Source organism: Trachinotus anak, unplaced genomic scaffold (assembly GCF_046630095.1).
Source record: "Trachinotus anak isolate AG129_WGS33_773 ecotype Australia unplaced genomic scaffold, CSIRO_AGI_Tana_v1 ptg000016l, whole genome shotgun sequence".
NCBI lineage: Eukaryota > Metazoa > Chordata > Actinopteri > Carangiformes > Carangidae > Trachinotus > Trachinotus anak.
In genome coordinates, this window is record NW_027273867.1 from 3,166,816 (window position 1) to 3,191,717 (window position 24,902).

The 24,902-nt window shown below is 40.3% G+C and overlaps 2 protein-coding genes across 6 annotated transcripts in view; one reads left to right on the plus strand and one right to left on the minus strand.

Moving 5' to 3' along the window:
• top2b (DNA topoisomerase II beta) overlaps positions 1-2,864 on the plus strand; it is a 31,100-nt gene extending 28,236 nt beyond the window's left edge. For both annotated transcript variants that reach the window (XM_071499307.1, XM_071499308.1), the window contains 4 exons: positions 122-217; positions 548-679; positions 782-867; positions 2,383-2,864. In XM_071499307.1, the coding sequence (XP_071355408.1) occupies positions 122-217; positions 548-679; positions 782-867; positions 2,383-2,547 (479 nt within the window). In that variant the 3' untranslated portion in view covers positions 2,548-2,864. The remainder of the gene's footprint in view (positions 1-121; positions 218-547; positions 680-781; positions 868-2,382) is intronic.
• A 4,632-nt stretch (positions 2,865-7,496) lies between these two features.
• The window catches only part of LOC139634012 (retinoic acid receptor beta-like), a 94,272-nt gene continuing 76,866 nt past the window's right edge, over positions 7,497-24,902 (minus strand). For all 4 annotated transcript variants that reach the window (XM_071500230.1, XM_071500231.1, XM_071500228.1 and 1 more), the window contains 4 exons: positions 22,827-23,003; positions 18,387-18,591; positions 14,215-14,373; positions 7,497-12,311 (listed from right to left, as the gene is read on the minus strand). In XM_071500230.1, coding sequence (XP_071356331.1) covers positions 12,064-12,311; positions 14,215-14,373; positions 18,387-18,591; positions 22,827-23,003 — 789 coding nt within the window. In that variant the 3' untranslated portion in view covers positions 7,497-12,063. The remainder of the gene's footprint in view (positions 12,312-14,214; positions 14,374-18,386; positions 18,592-22,826; positions 23,004-24,902) is intronic.

Below are 24,902 nucleotides of genomic sequence, written 5' to 3' on the forward strand. Positions count from 1 at the left end.
AAGCATCATATTTACATCACGTCTGTGGAGGACCACCGGCCAAGAGAGTGGATGATGTGCTCTGCAGGTTGCTGCATTGTGTGACAGCAGAGATGAAAGTTGGCTTGTATTTGTGTTGTAGATGGGTCCAAGTCTGACAGTGATGATGACAATGGCCCAGTGTTCTCCACCTACTCCAGCAGCTCTGCATTTGACAAAGTGTTGCCAGCAAAGAAAGGTAATGTTCAAGTGTGTCCAGCAGAGGGAGCTCTGATGCAGCATCACAGCCTCCGCATAGTGACAGACGGGTGAAGGGGTGACTCTCTAAATGGATTACTGACTTGTTTGTGAATTCAATGACTCCTGAAGTAGAACTCATTAAGACATTTATTATTATCTGCACACTGTGAATGCAACTCATCAAGGAATCATATTAATATCATTATAAAATACAGGTGGTGAAAAGCTTCCAGTGTGATTTACTGTGGTGTAAAACTCACTGTACAGGTGCTTTATTTGAAACTGTGAGGATGTTTTTAATGATCAGCTTTTTGTTTGTGAGTTACAGCAGTTAAGAAGCCTTCTGATGCAGCTCCCAAACCCAAGAAGCCACCAGCACCAAAAGCAAAGAAACCAGATAAATCCATCTGGGACTCTGACTCTGATACTGGGTCCAAGAAGCCAGCACCAGCTCTGAAAGGTACATCACAGATTCAGGATTAGTAGAGACATAAATATCATAAATATCATGCTTGTAATGGTGAGTTTTTGGTTACTTTGTGTCCTGGTTAACTCTGTGCAGGTAAAGGCAGGGGTAGGAAGAGGAAGGGCTCTGGTTCTGAAGATGAGTACAGTCCAATGAAGAAAATGGTAAAACCTGCTGGCAGAGTGAGTATCTTCCTGTTTTTATAAGTGCAGTGTTTGACATGTGAAATGTATAAGCTGCTACTCTGAACATAAGAGGCTTGAAAAGGTTTAACAGAGACCCCCTCTGCTACTTGTATGTTATACACTTTGTGGCCTGATGTTTTATTTGGAAACATTTTATCTCCCTACAGGGGTTTGACAAATACTGTAGGTCATCAGCCCCCGTGTAGAAACCTCTGCTTTCTTAGCCTAAATAAAGAATTAGAGAGCATCTCATTTTTGTTATTTACCTCAAGTCACCAAAATACTGTTTCATGTATTTTTCCATCTATTATTCAAGAATCTATACCTATACTATAATCTATATGATAATAAAACATTTTTGATCTTTCAGAAATAACAGTAGTTCTGAAATAAAATGATCAATATTGCAAAATGCTGCCAGTGGTTCACACTAAAAAATGGCTTCCAATGAAATATTGTCTCCAGAGTTTTTTGAAAAGTATGAAAAGAGCAGTATGAAGATGATTTTATCCTATGACTGGAGATAAGGAGTACTGGAGACTGGAGTTCTGAAAAGAACAACTCAGCTAAACTGAAGGTCTGTAAAGGAGCAGTGCAACACCTGCTGGAATAAAATCTCGAGTGACCTGAAGGACAGCATGTCAGTGTAATGTCTGTGAGGCAGAGTGGTATCATCTTAGATACAAGGCCCACAGGACATAGAAGTAATATAATTACCACCATACAGTTGGCATCATGCAGGATTTCTGGGATTTGAGGCCTGAACCTCTGTGTATTTACCTAATACCTATTATACTGTGTCTCAGACCAACTGATACTGGCTTTTCAATGCAATACAGATATTGATATTTGAGAATTTATAAAATCTGCTACCAGCACATCAGCCGGTATGCATTTTTGTACTTACAGACACAGCTTAAAGAAACTTTCATTAGTGTCTACTCAGTTTAGTTTGGTTATTAAAGAACTATGAGCAAGATAACTACTGAACAATGTAACAATCAGTTTGTCAGCACTCTCTGGTGAAGACCTCAAACATATTTCTTTTCTGGAATCTTGTGTTACATATCGCCTGACATGTCGATCATGATATATCTTCAACAAGCTCGTACTGCCTGATGTTTCGACCTCCTTTTCTTTGCCTTGATTACAATACCTCACTTTAATCATAGGAACACTGTATAAATGTGTTTTTATACACAACGCTGTCTGTTAACTTCAGAAACATCCATACAAATTATCAGACCACAAACAGTCATAGTAGAACTTAACCTGGATGAAGTAGTGTAAACCAAAACTGGAAAAAAAAAGAAGAATTTTTAATTAGGAACTATCTGATCAAATGTTTAATGGCAGCTTCCAATACTTGGCATTTTATGATACTCCTTTCTTCAGACATATTTTGGCCATTATAGATTACACTACCCAATAGTTTGTCAAATGGTTAAAACTGTTTGCAATAACAATCTGAATGGTAGCTATAATAGAGTATTTTACTGTCCTCCTCTGTAGAAGCCTCAGAAACCTCCATCTGATGACGAGGATGACGACAGCAACAGCCTGAGTGCGATGAATGCTCAGTCCCGCGACCGGCCGGGCCGGGCCAAGAAGGAAGTGAAGTACTACCAAGAGTCAGACAACGAGGAAGACGACGACGACGACAACATGTTCGATTAAAGCAAACTTCGGTCATGTTCAAACACACTCTTCTTGTATGGAAGTAAACCTCCTCCTTCTGTGTTCCCACAGACTTTTGTACATTTCCTGTTTCATTTTATTTTCATTAATGGTGATGTTCAATGATTTTTAATGTGTAGGTGTTTTACACTTTTTATTATACATATACAGGTTTCTTTTTTATGCTCATTGAAATGTTCTGTATTTGTCCGAAGTGGCTTTTAGATGTTTAGATGCTGTGCTTTAGCACATTTTAATTGTTAAAATACAATGTAACTTTTTGAACATGAAGTTGAAAGTAAACAATGAAATGTCAATGGTTTTACTGGCCTGATTCTGTCACGACTGAGCAATATTACAAATCACAAAGTCACGCTGTGATGTCACGTATTGAAATGGAATCATTAGTACCTTAGTGTGATGTATTTCCTGTTGACGGTCAATGAGTGTAAACCTTTACACTTTTACCTAAAAAAAAAAAAAAAAGTTTTTTACTTCACCTGTTAGACTGTGTAGTTAAGTCCACGAGTGCAGCATGAGGTTGCCACAGAAGAAGGATGTAGTAAACATGGGATCTTTAAAGGTACTTGAAAGATTTGACCACTAGTGGCACAATGGGAAAATGTTTTGATGGGCACACACACACACACACACACAAATGCACATCTACATGAGTGCACCATCTAAAGGTAGCAGGCTGAAGAAGGCAAGCAAATAAAGAATCAAGGTTCCAAATATTACAAAAATGTTCATGTTTTATGAAAAAGAAAACACACTCAATGTGTTTGTTTGGCCTCATATTGATAGAAAACTCTAGACTACGCCTCACAGAAAAGAGGGTAAATTCTGGACTCCGGCTGATCATCAGGCCAACAACCAGCAAGACAGTTGTATTATTTGGCTCTAAAAGTTGTCAGTCTGCCTGTTGATCCCACGCTTTAATTCAGAGCCAGATAGATTTCTATTTACTGGCAGGAGCTTGTCTCACAGCAGGATCAGTGGGCTTTTCAAGCCTTTTGGAGCTGACAAAGCCTTCTTGGTGTCACAAAAATAGCTCAAGTTCATCATGTTGAGTTACCACAGTAACTAATGTAGGCAAAGCCTTCAAGGAGCAGTTTTAGTGGATTTTGGAACAAAACATACAAAAGAACCACCTCCACATCCCACAGTTGTGAGTAAAAAAATGAGTCACCATTTCCACATGATCCCAGTTTTGACAAAACATTTCACATGAAAGCAACAAGCACAGCGAACACAGGACGATGTCCTCACAGCTCAGCAGGAGGAATATATTGTAAGTACAGTAAAAGTTTACTGTCCATGTTTCCCACTGGTTACAAAACAAGGGCTGTATGCAGGTATACAAAAAAAAAAAAGGAAAAACAACTGAATATTGACAGACATCTATCTAATAGCTTTTTTTTCTTCATTATTCCCATTACATCCTACTAAACATGAAAGTGACACCTGTGTCTTATAAAACTGTGCTGGTGGTGTTTATAACGTCTAACCTTACTGAATCATCACTTTGCTACCGGCAGGAATGTCAGTGTCTCTCTACAGTTGTGCTCTGGATCTGTTGCATATGATTAATGTTAGTTTGCTATAAACTCCACCTCCTTCACCTGCACAAGCTCACAGTTGGACTGATAAACCCAGTATTAACAATGGAGTAAGTTAACTGGTGAAGGTATCCAGCCTGAGTAAGTTGAACATGAGGCAGTTGCTGTTGATTTTTATGGTCCTGAGAGGATGGAGGGAAAAGGTTTTTGATGACCCCTGGACTTCACTAGTGTTATTATTGTCAGGCAGTTGTCAAAACATTCACAGAGCACATTATCGCACTATCACCCCACTATCACCCCAATGTCACCCTAAACTCCTTAAAAACGTCAGCTGTCAGTGCAACATTTCTAATCCGGGATCCTGTAACTACCAGGCTAAATGTGAATACTGTGACCACACTTTAAAGCTGCAGTTAAGACTGTTTGGCTTGGGGGCAGTGGAAGCTGTCAGCACAACACTGACATATTATCACATTATGGTTAAAATGGTTAAAACTTGCCTATATTACATATCCAGCAAACAGAGCAACATCAGTGTTCACCCGTTAGCTGTGTTGCTATGTAGCTTTCTGACTGCTGCTGGATGCTGGGCAGGTATATGCTCTATGTGGGTTTGGTTTGTCAGAACCTTTTCACTGTAGACAGCTGCTTGCTACAGTTGGAAACAAGGCTGCTGAGAGTGAACCAACACAGTGAACCTAAAAAAACAAAACAAAAAAACAAAATAGCAAGCTGAAAGACACTAAAATTCCACAGAGCTGAGGGAGAACTCGGCACATTCATTCTCTCCTCTCTCTCCTTAATTATATTGTTCATTTAATGAGCTCGTTCTATCACCAAGACCAACTATATTTTTAGCTCCATTATGGCTTTGAGAAAGGCAAAATCATGGTAAGTTGTACAATCGTATTGTTATTCTAACATTTTTAACATCGTATGATGTAATAAACGACAGAAGCCACAGTTGGACCTTTAAGGTTTTGATCTGATGTCAGCAGCAACTTATCTCACTGCAACTTCTTGCTAATTAGTTTATACTAGATATTGTGATGAACACTACACTTTCACTGTATGTCATCAAGATTCACGTGATTCTCATATGGTTGTTACCTGGGTTTTATTTGTTATATTAACAAATGCACATACAAGGATTTTAAAATAAATATATTTTATTACTTTGCCAGGACAGTTCATGGTAAAGTTAAACAGTATATGAACATAAAAAGCATATGTTAATGTACAAACAAAGACAATATTTAAAATGGAGAGCAAACAGATCGAAGCTCAAACCTCAGAGCGGCTCCTGAGGTCAACTCCGCCCTACAGGCCTGGCGGCAGGAGCTGATGGGATTGATCCACATCAGTCCCTGCCCATTTCCACCCTCACGCCTGGTAAGATATGACCACCATGTCTCATATTAACATGACTATACAACACTGCATATGATTGGTGGTGAGGCTCTCTGTAACCAATGGAAAAAAGGCAACTATGGATGTTTGTGATGTCTACCAACACACCTCCAGGACAGACAACAGAGCTACTGTTAACGACTGGTACTGAGGGCCACAGTCATGTGTTCTGGCTCCTGGTTTCATCTGGAGATGGACTGATGTGTGGGGCTGATACAGGGTTAATGTAACCCTACTGCTATGTTATTGTGTTTTCTGGGGTATTAGCTGAGTTAGCCACTAGGAAGGTTAACAGAAGATTGGTCAGACAGTAATAATGAGCGGGAAAAAACAGCCTCCTACCTGTAATTCAAGTCATATATTGGGTACATCTGAAAATAACTACCTTAATAACACTTGTTTATCTTGTTTCACTTGTTGACAAGCAATTAAAAATATGTAGCCTAATAAAAATTGCTAATTTAGGTTTGTATGGTTTGACTGCAATGCTAGTAATGGGGTAGCCATCTTGGCATAATGTGTGGCAGCTGCCATGTCATCTAGGGTGGAAGTTGTCCTGGTCTGGAGTGTTTCTGTTTTAGTGTCCTGTAGTTTAAATACTTCCCACCAACATTATACTGTAGTATTCCAGGGAAGCAAGTATTTGTAATTATCAGGATTTCAAAACTCAGTTTAGTATTTAAAAGGATGCTTCAACCTTCAACTCACTTATAACTCTACTTTTTCTTAGTCTTGTAGACAGCTGCCCAAATGTAAACAATATAACCACACTTTTAAGCTGACCACTACACACTCTCACACACACACACACACACACACACACACACACACACACACACACACACACACACACACACACACACGCACACACACACACACACACAGACACACGGACACACACACACACACACACGGACACACACACACACACACAGACACACACGGACACACACACACACACACACTTGCACTTCAATCTTTGTGAGCACACTCATTGACATAATGCATTCCCTCACCTAACCCTTACACTTACCCTGATCTAAACCTAATTCTAAATAGCCATAAACAAAGCCTCCACCCACATAAGCCCTTTGAAGGTGTGTCAGACAGTGAGGACCAGATAAAATGTCCTTAGTTTCCCAAAGTGTCCTCACTCTGTTTGGAAAATACTTTTTTTTTTGGTCCTCAATATGTGGCATTTGCAGGTACGCTAGTCCCAGATTGATGGCGTTCTGTTTTTAATGGCTTGCTGTTGACTTGTCTGTCTGTTGGCTGATGTGAGTGATGCACTGTATCAGAACTTTGTGCTGAAAACAGCAGACTGCTGTGGTTGGAAATGAGGTCAGTGAGAGCAGTGAGACTGAAACTAAACATTTACGTTGCAGGTTATAAAAGAGGCTAAACTTCTCCAGAGAACTGTAGAGATCGGTGATAATTCTTTGTGGGTTTGTCCTTATGAGTGACACCTTTTACATTACACATAGCTACAGTATATGATCTACTAGTAATATAAAAATATTTAGTAGTGCAGCTTTAATGTGTTCTCAGTGGAGGGTGGTGGTCTGCTGTCTGACTATCTGAGGGGTGGTTTTTCCCTGGACTTACTATTGACATAAACTAGTAACTACAGCAGGTTAAATCTGATTAAATCAAATCCTGTTGGTTTTCAAAGCACTTATTCACTTACTCAGTCAATTCCTAATTCATCAGTTGACCTGCCAACCAAATAGCTGTCGATTGATTGGTTTTGATTGATTGACGACAGCTGATTGGCCTCCTGGGGGGGGGGGGGGGGGGGGGGGGCAGCTCTGTTGTTTGACATGGAACAGGAACAGAAGATATCAACAATCTCGGAGTTTTGTGACTTGATCACTGATTTCTTCCTGTTTCTCTTTCCAAAATTACATATGTGTGTATTGTGTGAAGTATGACCTGGATGCCCAGATCAGCCCACCAAGTTCCAGTTCCTCCTCCTTTTTCTTTTTTTTTTTTACACTGAAATGTAAGTTGATGTTCCCAAGGACAAATAACATCTTTTCCAGCATCTTTTCCACAGAGCTGCCAAATGAAATGCAAAGCACACACCATTTATGTAACACCTTTGCAGTGAGCTAGATAGTAGAGTATTACAGTTACGTCGGTACAACATTCAACAGAAACAAACAAGAGTAATTCAGCATTGTGAAGTTGTTTCCTAAAGGAACAGATAACAGCTCCTGCTGTGTCCAAGCGCCTGAGTGATGGCCGGACACTTCAGGGGTGGGTGTGGACATTCTTCGGCTGTGAAGGTTTTCCAGCTTAAAAAAAAAACAAAAAAAAACAAAAAAAAAAAACACCTAGATGGCTCTCACCAGGAGAACAACACAGGAAATCAAGGGAGAGCATTTCTTATGTTACATCGAAATAGAATTAAATATTCCTTAACACTGCATATCATTCCTCTGACAGACTCCATGACATTATTCACATTCAAACATATTAAAACAAGACAAAATAAAACAAAAACTGTTTTTCATTTAAAAAAATAAAATAAAATAACAGCTCTAGTTTCCCTTATGATATGTATTTCTGGGCAGGGATGGAATGCAAATGGTTTTTATTTTGTGCTGCTGAGACCCAGAACCCTTCACTGCCCTATGCTGTCACTTTACAGAAAGACTCATCCAGCCACTGCAACAATTTCATATGGAGTTCATCTCAGTAAAGTGGTTAGGTTAATATGTATGGGAGTATATTTGTGCTAAAAAACAGATGCCATGGTCAAATTTGGTTTTGAATAGATTAGTCTTAGTTAGTAAGAAGTAAATGGAGACATCAGAAATGTTTGAGTCATCATCATATTGCATCAGTGACAAATCAAATGTCACATGAATGTTATTTATATAAATATAAATTGAATGCAAAACATTGCACTTTGGGACTGTTAGCAAAGTATACATACCACAGAGACTAACTTTTTCATTCTATTGTTGGATACTTTGGGGCCACTACACAGAGCACAAACTTCACACTGAGAATTTGGTGTGAATTTCATTGAATTAGTCCATTTCCCAAAATGATTACTTTTAGGGAACACAGATGAGAAGTCCTGCAAGTGCTCCGAATCATGGAAAAGTTGAACAACCATACTTCCATGACAAACAAATACTATATGCTGACAAGGACAGTGGGATACAGTCAAAAGCTCAAGAATAAGCCAGTTAGTTGACATTTTGTAATTCCAAATTCAAATTTTAAAGAATACATGCTTGTAAATGTCTAAATTAAATGCAAAAGAGCTCAGACTTAATTCATTCCACTCTTTGAAAATGTTGAGGTGTATCACTTGACCAGGATGCTGAAGTGATGTAGGCTTGTTTGCATTATGTCACTGCAATTCAATCTCAAATTTGAATTCAAACTCAATTCGGTGTCAAAACCTTATGTTCAATGCAGATTCATTTTGAAATTCAAAACTTGATGTACAGCTTTAAATGACAAAATACAAATTCACATTAACTACACTGAACCAAGAATTTTAGACAACTGTCCCGGTGTGTCTAGACCTACTGAATGAATGACAGTAGTGTGAGAGTATTTTCATAGCTATTTGAACATCAATGTTCTTTATGATGTATAATCTTTACGCTTGATTAGTTTGCTGTGGTTGAAGGGGTGCTGCTGTTAGCTTTAATATCATTATATTTGAGTACTAGCTATGTTTCAAAGGTTCAACATGTTTAAATGCTACAGTCAGTTTGTCCCCTGTGCTGTAAGTGAACGATAACTGATATCAGAGTGAATGGAACCATTCAGCCAGCAGGTTCAGGGGCTATAATGGAGTTTAATTGTCATTGTTCAATATGATGTGTGAAATCAGCTGTGAAGAGAAGCAGCTTTCTGGGATCATCTTTTAATTTCAGCAGGACTACCACATCTGATACACTACACCTCCTACTTCCCTGCCAACAGGATTAAGAGCTCAGCTGCATCCACCATCCAAAGAGAGGCTTTTCTCAGCAGCACCTCTAAGGGCAGTGAAGGGTTATCTAGGATCTCCTTTTGCATCATTAAATGTAGCTTACACTGTCAAGTCTAAAGTCTAAGGCGAATGCTTGTGGATACCACCCCACCATGTGCTTTAGTGTACAATCTTCCTGACCCACGCAGCTCGGTCATCAGTGTTTTAAGGATTGTGTTGCCCCTATGTTTCACTGGTTCAAACAAGACACTTCTGAAAAGGTAGAGAAAAGCGAGTTGAGGAGCTCTGCTCATAAGGCCATGACAGAGCCCATGTGTGTTTGCAAAGCCTTGGTAGTTCATGCTGATGGTGGCAGATACACACTCATTAGGTTGACATTCAGCCAATTCTTGGAAAAGTCAAAGTTGCCATTGGCTGTGGTCACAGCAGAAGCTAAAGCACAAAACCTAGAACTGCTAGTTCACAGAAGAGGCAAGAATTTAGGTGAACAAGGCAACAAAGAGGCTAAAGGAAAACTATGATTTAATTTATGTGTATAACCTTAGTTTTCTCTTCAAGTGAATTTGGCTAACCTGAGGTTTGATTTGAAACCTGTCTGATGAGATGATTGTTTGTGCTTCTTGTCCTGTCCAAGCCAATTTTAGCAATGTTACAGCATCCCAAGTAGCTCCATTGTTGAAACTTAGGTTTATTACATCTTGGGTCTTATTTTTGTAGTATCAGTAATCTTATCAGTAATAACAACAGTATACTCATCAAAGTAACTGTTAAGATAAGGGAACTCTGCAACATTGTTAAAAGAAGCCACAGGACAAGAACCACAGTCAGATGATCATCCAGGTTTTAGACAGAAACTTTGGGTAGCTGAATTTATCTGGAAGAAAAACTAAATTGATAGGATGAATCAGCACTTTCATTCTCTTACAAATGAAAAGCTAAAATGAAATAACAGCCTTGCTAGATCCAGTACACTCAGGCAATGTGCAACTAGTTCTTGCCTGAACATTAGCTAATGTGTCTTGTGCTAGCTAATGTTAGCCAACACTGGATGAATATTGTGTGTAACTGAAATTACTGGGTCAGTTCACTGACTTGATCACTCTTCCATTTGTGGTACTGTTACATTATGTTTTAATAATTTGCCTTTATTCCGTACTACTTGCCTCTTGCAAGATTGACTGACTCCCTTTAAACCAGGCAGGAGGAGATGAATGTCGTCCCTGCTTTAGAGAATGTGGATATTTGCCGTTCAATGATCTATTTTCTTCTCATTTCATTGTTTCTGCGCTAACATTTGTATTCTTTGTATTCTCTAGTAAATTAGTTTCCCTGGCAAAGAGGCATTTTTTTCCTCCTGAACAGTGAACTCATGCTGGTGCATACTGAACAAATATGAAGTAGCAAAATGTGAAGCTGGACACATTCCTCATACAATCAGTGGACACTCGTGGTTTGAAGCCAGTAAAATAAGCCTGATACCTTAGTGAACCTAATCTTTTAGGGGGAGAAATTAGTTAAACTTGTGAAACCTCTTCTCCAACTGCAGTTAAAGTTGAATCATGGTCCAGCAGAGGTATAGGGCATCCTATGTGATCACGGTCTGTTGCAGAAAAATCTCTGGTATCTATCACCTAATTTCCCCAATCTATTTTGACAGTGAGGTAAACTGATTTAGTGAGGAGATACAGCCACCAAATGAGTTAATTTCATTGACAGGCTGGATCTAAATCTAATCTGGTACGTTGGGTTTCTGCAGTTCATGCCCAGGCTGAAAAGTTGGTGTGATGTGGTCAATCTGATGAGTGTGTGTCAAAGGCTTTTGCTGTTGTGCTTCCCTCCTTTGAGAAAAAAAAAAGAAGAACAGACTTGGCTGTCGATATGGAGAGAAGCTTTGCATTCTGGTGGTTTAGATGTACTCTCATTCATGTAGAGACATGAAATAATAAGTGTTTTAAAGGACAAGAACAGTTTTAAATATAGGAACAAATATAAAATATTAGACTTCCATAATGTCTATATGCAATAACATTCTAGATAACTTTTTGAAGGACATACAGTTCGTCCCTCTTTAAACCTTGATGTATCGCCTCAAAGATAATATTTAAGACAATGAAAAAAGCACCACAAAATTCATCATAGAAACAGAGATCTAACCATACAATGGTATGTACAATGGTATGCGATATTAGAGATGAAAAGAGATGAGGACAGAGTAAGAGAGAGAGAGAAGTAAAACTACTTATCCAACTCCCATCATGCAGATAAGAAGTTACACAGGAGACCTGAGGAGTATCATCTCTGGCGGTTCGTTAGGGCCACAGTCCCAGAGACACCATGCCAAATAAGAGCTCAATTCAGAATTATACACAAAGCACTGATCCTTTGAGGCCTCCGTGTTAATGTAGTCTTTTTAAGGAGGGAATCTTAGGGGAATGGGAGAAGAAGGATATAAAGATAATGTAATACCAAGCATCGAAGAGTCAAGGCAGAGGGGTTATAGGGGTCGACGTCTTGCCCAGCTGTTCTTTTTTTGTGCAAAGAAATGTCAGAGTAAGTCTCAGAGGCACCCGTGGGTACCTCCTAGGGCTCGTCGCTGGGCAGAGTGGTTGTAGCCCCCTCAGTGTCCAAGGACTCAGGCGACTCCAGAGCAGTGGTGTCCTCGTTGTGGCTGTCCTTGCTGCTGGGGCTGGCCCCCGCCTCGGCTGAAGTGCTGCTGCTGTTGCTGCTGTTCTGGCTGTCTTGGCCCTCTGAGTTTTCCAGCATCTCCTGGATGAGCGGTGGCATGGAACCTGGGATCTCCATCTTCAGAGAGATGACCCGCTCTGCTCCTGCAAGATGATGAGGGTGACAAAAACAGAAACAAAATTGCAGTGTGAAAGTTCTTTCTTAACTTTGGAAAAAGTAGTCTGATTGAAGTATCCTAATGTTACATGTGACAATATTTTAAAATCTGTCCTATATACAAGCAATCACATGAAAAGTTTCACACTTTTGTGTGATGATGACTGAGCCACTCGCATGACAACTCAGGAGACCCCGTTCATCAATGAAAACCACCAGAAGCAGTTGACAGTCTGAAATCAGTCTGATCATTGTCTTGATCAGACATCTTATGTAAAATAATAATAAAAGATCTTTAGCAGCAGGAAACTATATTTGAGACATTAATTTAACTTAAGTAGTGCACTTTAAAATCAACAGCAAGATGCTTCAAAGGTCCCATATTGTATAAGCGCTACATTCTATATTAACTTAACAAAGCCTCAGTCCGCAGAGAAATGCACACAGCCTGTATTCAGAAACTGAGCCTTAAAACCAGCTGTCAGGACTTCTGGAACTTTGTGATGTCACAACAAAGCAGTCACTGATCTCAGCCATGCCCCAAGCCCCGCCCACCTGGACCTACCATCCAACCTTGCAGGATTTGGTTTCTCTGAGTGTTTACCTGAAATCTGCTGTATTTTTTATTTGATCATTCAGAAAACAGTCTGCCAATCACAAGAGAGACTCAGATTCTCCCTTCTGATTGGCTCACTGACCTGAGTTTCGAGAGCTCCAGAGAGAAGCCTGAGAGAGGGGATGTACATAGAGATGGTTTTTGGTACTTAAAACCACAACTATATCTTCTGATGGAGATCAACACTTCAGGTAAATTTCAAACAAAAGTGTAAAATATGGGACCTTTAAGTCTGCAGTGGGAGGCTGAGACTGAAAAGATTTTGGGCAACTGTGAATGTCACATTTGTCCTGTCAACATAGCAAGGTGCTAACTTCCACTGTAATCCCCTGTAAGTGACCTTTTGTTTCTGAACAAAATTTATTTTAACTGGCTAAAAGTTACCCCTCTAGACTTTCTGCTGTCATCAATAGTAATAAGTGAGGTTATGCACTGCAACATTCATCCATCCTGTAGTACCATGCAATTTTACCTGTCTAGCTATCTACCTTGTGGACATCATTAGCTTGTCCTCCTCCACACACCATCAACACTAATTAGCTCAGTTGTCAACAACCAAGAATTCAGCCTGGAGGATCCCTCTGCACCCACTGCAGGAGCTTTAAATCTTCACCAGTTTTGAAATGAAGTTGCATCATGCACATAAGGAAAAACTTCTTCTTCGTCTTCTTCAAACATGCACAAAAATGTAATCCAATATAAGACTATCCCTACTTTTTCAAACCAAATTTTCAAAAAAATTTATCATATTGGGGTCAATATATAGGCAGTCCATTTCTTGAGCAACGTGTTTCCATGCATTGTGGTCAAAACCTGTGGCTTGGTAGCTTGATAAATTTGTACTATATTGAGTACTATGAGGAAGCAGTTCACTGCAACAACAGTCATCTTCTCCCACAATTTGTTCAGTGTTTTTACATAACTGAGTTGTAGTGGAAAACAGCCTCTGTTTCAAAACAAGTGTAGTTGGTTGTCTCCAGGTTTTTGCTGACCCACGTCAGAGAACATCTGCATAAAGCTGAACCTTTTTCAACATCTCCTTGTTGCATTGCAGCAAGACTTCTGTTTGTTGAATCACGGGAGGAGGTGCCAGGAGGATATTTGGTGGTTCCATTCACAATGACAGCAGCCTGGCAGCCTCCAGTCTTTGAGTCTTTATGTGTGTATTATCAGCCACTGACCTGTAGGCAGACCTGGATGCCTCTTTTTCGAAGTCACCCTTCTAACTTTGATAACCTGATATATGTAAGTGTTAGGTGACATATCCTTCCCACCTTTAGCACTGATGCTGCGCAGGTCTGTGATCTTCATCAGGGTTTTGGGGAACATGTGTGGTTTGCTGGGCCGACGCTTCCTCACATAGATCTTCAGAGCTTCCAGGAGTGGCTCCTGGAGCTGGTCCACCTTAGAGGGCTCTTCCAGGTCCTGACGATCTGATACACACATACACACAGACACAGACACACACACACGCACACACAAACACACACACACAAATCAAGTCAGACTTGAGGCCCAACTGTGACAAATCCATGTCTTTGCTTTATCTGATGCAGACAAGCTTGTGGCTAATACATGTATCACAGCGTGAAGCCTGGTTTGATAAGGAAGGAAGAGTTTATCTCATTATGTCAACTCATTTGCTACAGAGGCGCTATATCGCTATATTAGATAACTTGAGCAGAATGCTCATTTAAATCCTTTATTCTGACTGGTAGTGTTCAGCTCTGATAACTGTGAGGTTTAAAAGTCAAAAGTGATCAGCAGATGTGGTTTTCAAAGCCACGCATCTATCCAGAGTCCATCACATAGTGATTATTAGGGTAACTGAGTGGTGAAATGCACTAAAGCCTCTGCTATGTGAATAGAGGCGCTGGCCCAAATACCACATGAAAAAATGTTTGGACTTTTCACCTGGCAGAGATTTTTTATAGTTATCATGTCAATGGCTTTTATTTGGCTTCATTATACTGTACATCATATCCAGCCACTGGCAATGTGGAGAATACCTACCTTGATTTTATTTTGATCACATTATAATTTCTCTACCATTTGGAGTTTACAGAGTCCTGCAGATTGTACAACCCTGTAAGTGTCCAAGGTAGTGACTGTTGCATTTTAAACGTTTGCATGATTCCAACCCTGAAGGCAGTAATACAAATGCAAATAAGATCTGCAAACAGTCCTCACAACAATATAGTTGACTCTCTGGGTACAATTACATTATATGAGAGTAGATTGCAGATTTCCTGTTTTACATTCCTTGTAAGAAGCTTTAAAGCTTTATAGGTACTCTACTTCTGTATTGCAATTTGGTTTTCATTCTTGTGGCCTATCGGGTTTAGATAATACTCTACTCACTAAAGTAATAGCTGAGATCTCAGAACTCAAAAACAGGTCTTAGGGGCAAGTGTTTGTGTATGTTACTCCATTTTTAGTTATGTTAAGCATTTGGATAACTCAGCAATTACATCAGAGAGTAAAATGTTAACATAACCGTTAGAACTGATGACCAGAGCAACAGCCAAGCGGTAATAACAACCTTCCTTTACGGTTCCAAACATCATTGTCATCACCTAGAAAATATTGAAACATATTGAAATGCAAGACTTAATATATTTATGGCCAAACTATTTTAGCAAGTGAAATATTCTAGACATCTCATGTAACATTTTGTATACAGTATATTTCATATTTTATATTTGTATTTACTATCTTTGGAAACATTTTCCACTCTTTCTTAGAAATTAGTTACATGCCCATATGTATGCAATGAAGCTGTTTTTGCTTGGTCTAATTGTTCCTGCTGTCCATTCTTAGTGTTAAAAACCCCTTCCTAAAGCAGTTTCAATGTAAGTGATGGGAAACAAAACTTGCTGCTGCCACCCTGACCTGAGCCTGAATAAGCAACCACTTAAAGTTAATATGAGGCTTCAGCAGTGTAAGTTAGTCCAATCAAGTGGGTATCATCCAAAGTTGCACTTTATTCAGTGCAAAAGTTACTTCTTAAGCAAAAAAGCCAAAAATTTGCTTGGTCCAGTGTTTCAAACATTAGGATCTGCTACCTTTCTCTGTTTTGTATGACTTGTAAAGTGTTTGATCGCTTATCAAAACAAAACAAGACAACTGAAGAAGTCAGCCAGCGATCTGCAATATTGTGATGGGAATTTTTCAGTATTTTCGGGTATGTAGCCTCAATAATCAATTAAATTTATATAAATTAGTAATGTCTTTTATCTGAGTGGTCTGTTTTGAAAATGTCTTGTGTAACACACTGATGGTTACATTTCATTTTGTGTCTGTCCACAATACACACTCCATCATTAGGCCTTAGGGTGGCAGTGTGTGCTATGAAATCAGTAGCTGCTGGGCCCGAAGTCAAGGTGCGTGATTACAGATGCAATCAGAAGTGTCTTGCACTTTCCATGGATTATGCAAGAGCCTGTAATATTTGCCAAGTCTCTGGGAAATGAGCATATAAATATATATTGTTGAATGAAAACCCGGCAGCGATGATGCCTAAGCACTGATGAAAATGTTGGGTAGATGGGGGAGTGATAATTTGAGCTGAGGCTGTGAAACTTTCTGTGGCCATACAGTCAATCTTTGTGTGTGTTTGTGTGTGTGTGTGTGTGTGTGTGTGTGAGGGAGAACAGGACAGAGACTTGTGTGTTAATGTGCATGCAGGCTGACATGAAGGCATTAGTCATGCCTCGGGTATCTTGGTGGAAACAAGCAGAGCAGGCTCATTTCCCCTGGGGGGCAGTTCAAACATTTCACTCAGCTAACTGATGCTGCTGTGACATACCTGTATATAATCTCTCTCCTCTCTCTCCTTCCTGCGTTTGGCAATCAGAATAGTGCTGCCTCACTGATAGCAACCTGTGGTTAACCCGGTTTCAGACATAGGTGGACTGCAGCTCCACTTGATGTCAAACTGGGGGAATCAGTTAACCACCTAAGCAGTCAAACATGGTTAGAATATAGAATCAATCAGTTTACTCACTCTGCTGGATGTGTACTCCAAGACTACACCAGCCACTTTATTTAATTTGTGTTGAGTGTTTATGCACTATGTAGTGCCCTCGCAAATTCCACAATGGGATGAAAAAAGTCACTGCTCATGTCACTGCATGTCAATGTGCTGTATTTCACTGAGATGTGAAGAGTTGCAAGACTACACTTATCAGTGATGACACAAAATGATGATGATGCTAAGTATCTGAAATCCCAATTTACTGCACACTATTGAGTAAACTCTTGAGTGAGGGAGTAGTGAATGAGTGAGTGATTTCAGACATAGCTTCCTACGGGTGAGGTTTACCTGTCTCACTTTTTGTGATAAAACCTTTGAGATGTTTATGTGAAGCAAAGTGTAAAAGAACTACAAACAGAAAAAAAGAAAGAAAGTCATCAAACTAACTCACTTGTTAGTTACATGGCAATGCATCTAAAATTTGCTAACATTAGCCACCATCAGCTTATTGGCCATACCAGGTAAGACTGTAGCTCTTATAAGTTCAAATTTTCATCTGCACAAATGTTTTTAATTCTTCTTTAAAAGTTACATGGCTTATGTAATGTTACTTTAAATACATTTACATAGCTGTCACAGTTCTATCACTGGCTAACAGAGATGCTAGCTAACAGACACCCTCCTTCTTACCTAGCACTGACGAGGCCTGTGTTGCGTGTGGGTTTGGTGAACAACCATCCCCTGTGGTAGAGGTGCACCGCTAATGCTACTTTGCAGACTGCATAGCTAGCTAGTCAGCTGTGATGTTACCACAACGAAAAGCTTAAAAACTAACATAACTCTTTAAGTTTAAATGCTACACGGCGTGGTCCTTATTCTTTAACACCGCTGCTAACGTCATCCTGTCTGTCCTTATTAAGTACTCTGATTGGTCAATTCCGGTGTTCTATGGTCTGTTATTTCTGAATAGCACACTGCTACTGTGTATGACAGTTTTACTCCATCAGAGGATTTCTTCTCATCATCATGGACAATTTTTAGAATATTGATATTTTTTGAGAGCACGAAACTTTTGAATCATAGTTAATGGCTGAACTGTTGCCAGTAAAGGGTTAGGGTTAGGGTAACCCTATTGATTTCTTTGGTAAGTAGCCATGTGATAAGAGGGATAATGTACAGGACCCTGCATCACCCTTAAATTAGGCTTAAATTAGTTCTAATGACCTGCTCGCTGTATATTATCCCTTATTCATGTGTGGGCAGTTTGATTTTCTTTGTATATTTGAGATATAATAATGATACACTATATATGTAACAGGTGACGATGGGTTTCAAGTATTGCTTAGAAAGCAGTGCCTTACATTTATATTTGTGTCCTTTACTTTCTCTGTGAGTTTTATCATATCTTGTCCTTTCCTGCTGCCCCTTCCCCTCACTAAATGCTCAGATGCTCTGCCCTGGCTTGCCCACCTCCGGAGATGAGACAGATGGCGCTGAGGAGGCCTGTCTCCGTGTCGTCCATCTCGATGGGCAGCAGCTGGTTGGCAAAAGTGAACACCAAGTCAGTGAGTGGGCCAAAGCCTGCATTGTGCATCTGCGTCCGGTTGAGCGTCAGTCCATCCGAGAAGGTCATGGTGTCCTGGTCAGGGGTGTACCTTGTACAGATGCGCAGGATCTGGCAGGGACAAGCAGAGGGCAGGGAGAAGCTCCGTCAGCAATATTTTGGGCGATCCAAAATTTGTTCTCAATGATATAAACAAAAAACAAATAAAGTCATGACTTACCATTTATAATCTATTTATTAAGGATTACTTAGGATAGTGGCAGTAATTTAAAACAAAAAAAACCCCAGCTAAAACTGGCTTCAGTTTCTTTACATATTGTTGATGTTAATGAGATTTTCTAACTTCTGTACACCTCAAAGCTCTATGCGTAAACTGTGCATTATTTTTTAAATTAAAAGTCCCATATTGTATAAAGGTAGATGTCCATGTGTTTTTGATTATAAAGCAGGTCTAGGTTCTATATCAATACTGTGAAAGTATCAAAGCCTCAGTCCACAGAGAAATGCACACAGCCTGTATTCAGAAACTGAGCCTTAAAACCAGCCGTCAGGACTTCTGGAACTTTGTGATGTCATAAGTATACAGTCACTGCCCTTAACCATGCCCCAAGCACTCACTGTCCAGTCTTGCTTTCAGGTAAACACTTAGAGAAACCAAATCCTGCATCTATATTTAGTCAATCTCTCAGAAAACAGTCAGCCAATCAGAAAACAGGCTCAGAGCCTGTCTTCTTCTCTCCTCCTCTCTCTCAACCTGAAAACATGATGCCTCCAGACCTGCCTGTCACCGACGTGGAGGCATAAAAATACAGTGTCACTCGAGAATGAGACTGTACGTCAGGAGTTTCATATATTGTGTTGAACTGTGAGCACTTCAACCAAAGAATGATGTAACCTTCTCATTTTGTTCCTCTTTGACATTAGTCCAGACTATTTCTAAAGTCCAGAATGAGGCCGAACCAGGTCTAACAAGTTTCCCATAAAGAGCAGCAGAGACAACAAGCACAGCCAAAACAACGACCTTCCACACATTCAAAGAAAATAACCTTTGGGTCTCCCTGCTGCACTGCATGTGTCTGTGTGTGTGCCTGTGTGTGTGTGAGCACCTAATGAAGCGGCTGACGGTGGATGTGAAGCCTACAGTAGCCTTTGAAGCTATTTGAGTGGTATGCTTCTGACAGTGAGTGGCAGGCGTGTCTGCAACATGAAACAGAATAAAACATGGCTACTGGCGGCACTCACACCGGCTGGCCAGGCCTGCGCTTAGACACTCTCTCTCTCTCTCTCTCTCTCTCTCTCTCTCTCTCATACACACACACACACACACACACACACACAGTGTTTGATCTTTACTCTGACACTCCCTAACCCAGCCCCTGTGCACACAATATCTATGCCCTTCACCACAGAAATGCGCTGGTGAACGGACGCTGATGGCTGAGTGAGAGCCAGAAAGTCATCACAGCTGGCCTTCAACTTCTCACCTCTGTGTTCCTGGGAGTTCACTGCTGCTCCACAGCTTCGTCACATCTGACAAATATGACTTAGTCAATATAAAATCCAAAATCCGTTGATTAATATGCCACTGCCACAGAAACTGAACTTGTTAAGACATACACACATCGATTAACAAAGTCAGTCCAAACTATTCCTCATTTTCATCAGCATTCTTTTATCCAGGTTTTGTCTGGATGTTAGACATGTTTAGCTACGTTGCATTTACAGCTAACATTAATATGCATCTTAATGCATTAACCATAGATTTTGCAAAGATTATCCTGTATATCACTTCCTCTGTTATAGTTCATGCCTTTTAAAGACACATATACCAGCCACAGGGAGAACTTACCACTTTCTTTATGAAGTGTTTATAAATTGTAGCTAATGGCTTATTAGTGATTAATAAATAATGTATGTGTTTATGTGGCTTGGCTTATGTAAGTAATAGATATACACTCACTGGCTATTTTATTAGGACACCATCCTAACACTGGGTAGATCCTCCCTTTGCTCTCGAACAGCATCAGTTCTTCATGTCAGGGATCCACCAGATGTGGGAAACTTTCCTTTGAGACTCTGCTCCACGTTGATATGACTGCATCACATCATTTCTGCAGATTTGTCAGCTGCACATTCATGTTCTCAATCTCCTGTTCTTCCACATCCCAAAGGTGTTCTAGTGGATTCAGATCTGAAGAGTGGGGAGGCCGCTGAAGGTCACTGAACTCACTGTCATGTTCATGAGAGACGTTTGAGACAACTTTTGCTTTGTGACATGGAATATTATCCTGCAGGAAGTCGCCATTAGAAGATGGTGAACTGTGGCTATAAAGGAATGACCATAGTGAGTAAGAATACTCAGTTAGGCTGTGGCATTCAAGCCATGATTGAGCAGCATTAAGGGCCTAAAGTGAGTCAAGAAAACATTCCCCACACCATCACACGACCACCAGCCTGGACTGTTGACACAAGGCAGGTTGCATCCATGGATTCATGCTGCTGGTGTCAACTTCTGACCCTACCATCTGCTGCCTCAGCAGAAGTCCAGGTCCATCAGACCAGGTCTTCACCTGTCCAGTGTTGGTGAGTCTGTGTCCACTGCAGCCTCAGGTTTCTGGTCTTAACTGACTGTTGTAGTCCATCCACCTCAAGGTTGGACATGTTGTTCATTCTGAGATGTGTATCTGCTCACTACAGTTAAGAGTGGAGTGGTTATTTGAGTTATCGTAGCTTTTCTGTCAGCTCCAACCAGTCTGGCCATTCTCCTCTGACCCCTCTCATCAACAAGCTGTTTCTGTCCATGGAGCCGCTGCTCACTAGATGTTTTTGACTCTGGCTCCATTCTGAGTAAAAGTCACTGAGATCACATTTTTTACTCATTCAGATTTTTATTGTGAACTTTCACTGAGGTTCCTGACCTGTATCTGCAGGATTTTATGCACAGCACTGCTGCCACATGATTGGCCGACTGGATGAATAAGCAGGCTTAAAGGTGTTCCTAATAAATTGTTTGGTGAGTGTATATTAAGGATATATGTTATGTTTTTATTTTTTCTGTTTCTATTTTCATTTTTTCTAGTTACCTCTGTTTTTTCAAAATACTATATACAAAACCTGAAACTAATTGATATGACAATTAACTTATTATTATTTATTACTAATACTTTATACATCAGTAATAAGCCATCAGTACAGCAACCAGGGTGCCAGATTGTTTACCCTATTTATTTGCTATTCTATCTATTATGAATGATGGTAATCCATCACATTTCTAGTTGTAAATGTAAATACATGGATTGCGATGGATGGATGTAGCACTTCAAAAAGGTCAACAATTATAGTTTTACATATTTAGGCATGAATTATATTCCAGTCCAGCCAGTGCTACAGTCTACATTATGTTTCCAGGTTGTCCATCCATGCATCAGTCTGAGTGTGAACGTGATATCTCAGCAACGCCTGTGGGGAATTTCTTCAAATTTGGTACAAACATTCACTTGGATGCAAGAAGGAACTGATTTTCTGACCGTTATGCAATGCTGTAACTCAGGAAGAGGAGATTCTGACCATATTTGACTTGCAACTGCAAGGTCATTATTTTCTGAATGTAAGTACAGTATTCACAATATTCTTTGTCTTTTGTTTTTTTTCACTTCCAGGTCCTGCAGTTTGGTGCTTCACAGGTAGTGTATAGTGAGGTTTATCAGAGGTTTTTTGCTAAACAGCCTTCTGTGGTGGAAAACAACACAATGAGAGTGGTGAGCATTAACCACCAGTAAAGTTGGGACTGGACAGTTAAAAATGAGCTGAACTTACTTTAAGCTCCATAAAGCCAAGCAGGATGAAGATCCTCTATCCGTCTCCACTGACCTCTCTCACAGTGTCATTTCATACATTGTAATGACAAAAAAATGATTACAGATGGTTTAATATTCTTGTGTTCACAAGAATAGGACGGGCGTGAGGTCACAGTGACCTTGACCTTTGACCTTGACCACCAAAATCTAATCTGTTCATCCAAGAGAATGTTTGTCCCAAATTTGAAGAAATTCCCTTGAGGCCTTACTTAGATATCACATTCATGAGAATGTAATGGATGGAGGGATGGACAACCTGAAAACATACCTGTCTCCAGCCATGGCTGTCCAGTCCAGTCTGACGTGGGACCCTGAAAACTCCAGTGCATATACTGAAAGTTGACTTTTCAGTGTAGTAGGAGCCATCTTCCTATGCAGCAGTTAAACTTTAAATTTACATTTTTACACCTTTACACTTTTATGACAGAAAGACAAATATTATTTCACTAAGCAGGTTTTTTCCTCCAAAATAAAAGCGTCAACACTTACCAAAATGTCCAAGCAGGCAGCTTTCAGGAGCGTGATCTGGTCCGCGATGGTCAGCCCCGTGAAGCCAGGCACTCGTTTGGCAAATTCCACGATCTTGATAATGCACTTAGTGGCCAGCTCACTGAATTTGTCCCATAGGCCCAGGTCCAGCCTCACACGGTGGTCTGCACTTGAGTTCTGAAACACGCACACACGCACACACACACACACACACACACACACACACACAAACACACAAACACACACACACACACAAACACACACAAACACACACACACACACATACACACACAGGGACTTTTGTCATTGCACAGACTGTTGCTAATGATCTCCTCAGTGCAGCCTATTCACTCTGCTCCATATGTGTCACAGTTACACACGGTAAATAAGCTCCATATGACCTGAGCTCTCAAAAACACTGGCAGGATTGTAGTTGTGAATGCACTGAGCTGAACCGAGCTGGGTGGCCGGGCCCTGCAATAATGAGCGCAACAGTGTCAGTGGGATGCTTTGGCAAAGATGGGATGCAGAAGCAGAGCTGTGACAGGTAGCGTAGAGCAGTTTGAAGCCAGAGGTGCCATTAATACAGCTATACTGTCCAGAACCTACTCAAATACTAGAGGGGAGCGGGATGGGTGAAAGCCAGGAACAACAGAGACATAGCTCATCACAATGTGCAGAAAGAGAGAGGAAAGAAAGAGAGGAAAAAAACAGATGAAATGGAGGACAATTAACTATGGGTGAGAAGTGAGGCACTGTGGAGGAGGAGAGGAGAGAGAAGCTGTTGCATGGATTCTGGGAGACGGGCTCAAGGGAGGTGACGTGTAAGCTAAGGTGAGATTGATGCTTCATTTTGTTGATTTATGGCTTTGATTAAAAACCAGTATTTGTTGTGAAGATCCCATATTATATAAAGGTAAATATCCATGTGTTTTTTGATTATAGAGCAGGTTCTATAATCAAAAAATCTATCTAAAATATCTATCTAGGTTCTATATTAATACTGTGAAAGTATCAAAGCCTCAGTCCACAGAGAAATGCACACAGCCTGTATTCAGACACTGAGCCTTAAAATGCAGGATTTGGTTTCTCAGAGTGTTTTTGTTCGATCACTCAGAAAACAGTCAGCCAATCAGAAGAGGGACTGACTGGCTCACTGACCTGTTTTTGCTGGAGCTCCAGAGAGAAGCCTGAGAGTGGATCAAATCTTCAAATAAACCACAGGAAAACTGTAAAATATGGGACCTTTAAAAGATCACTCCAGTTTATTTCAGCTTGAATCTTATTTTCATAGTTTGTGCCATTATTTCTATCAGTCGGGGATAAATATACTCACAAAAGTGATGATTGAGATCTGGGAACATGGCAACATTGTTATAACACTAACAGTCAGACAGGTTATAAACAAGCCATGGATGTATCACTGCAAGTAAGAGACCCTGAAATGCTGATAATGAACCTAAATTATACACAACAATGGTAAGCAGGGCATGAAGTCTGTGTACAAGCTGCAAGAGATGTTTACAGTAGACATTTGGGTAGAGTTTTACTACCCTGACCCCAAAGGGGTCCTAAAGCTTCAGGGCTCGGATCATTACGTTTGTTTGTGTTCATGCTTGTCATGTTTTGCAAGTTTTTTTTAAAGTTATGCAATAGGGACAAAGAGTGAGAGAGAGGAAAGTTTGAGGAGAGAGAGACTGCATGCAGCAAAGGGCTGGATTCGAACCCAGGCTACGGTCAGGACTCCGACTTAAAGGTAACAAAAGCATTAAAATGAATGATGGGTCCTGGTATTACAGAGAGCACAGCTTGTGAACAGGAGAGGCAGGCCGCGTGCATCTACACCTAACACTTTAATGTAGGTAAAGACAGATTTATGCAGGCTGTTGCACAGACTGTGTAACTGAAAGTAAAAGCACTTACACCGCATTTAGCATTAATAAACCACAGTGGTCACAAACTAAAATGGTCAGTGACACCAACTGTCCAGTTCACAACAGAGTAAGCCTCCATGTGTCATGCTAGATGTAACCTCACTGAATGGGTTTGGTGATCCCGGGTGACCCCCTTTCTCAC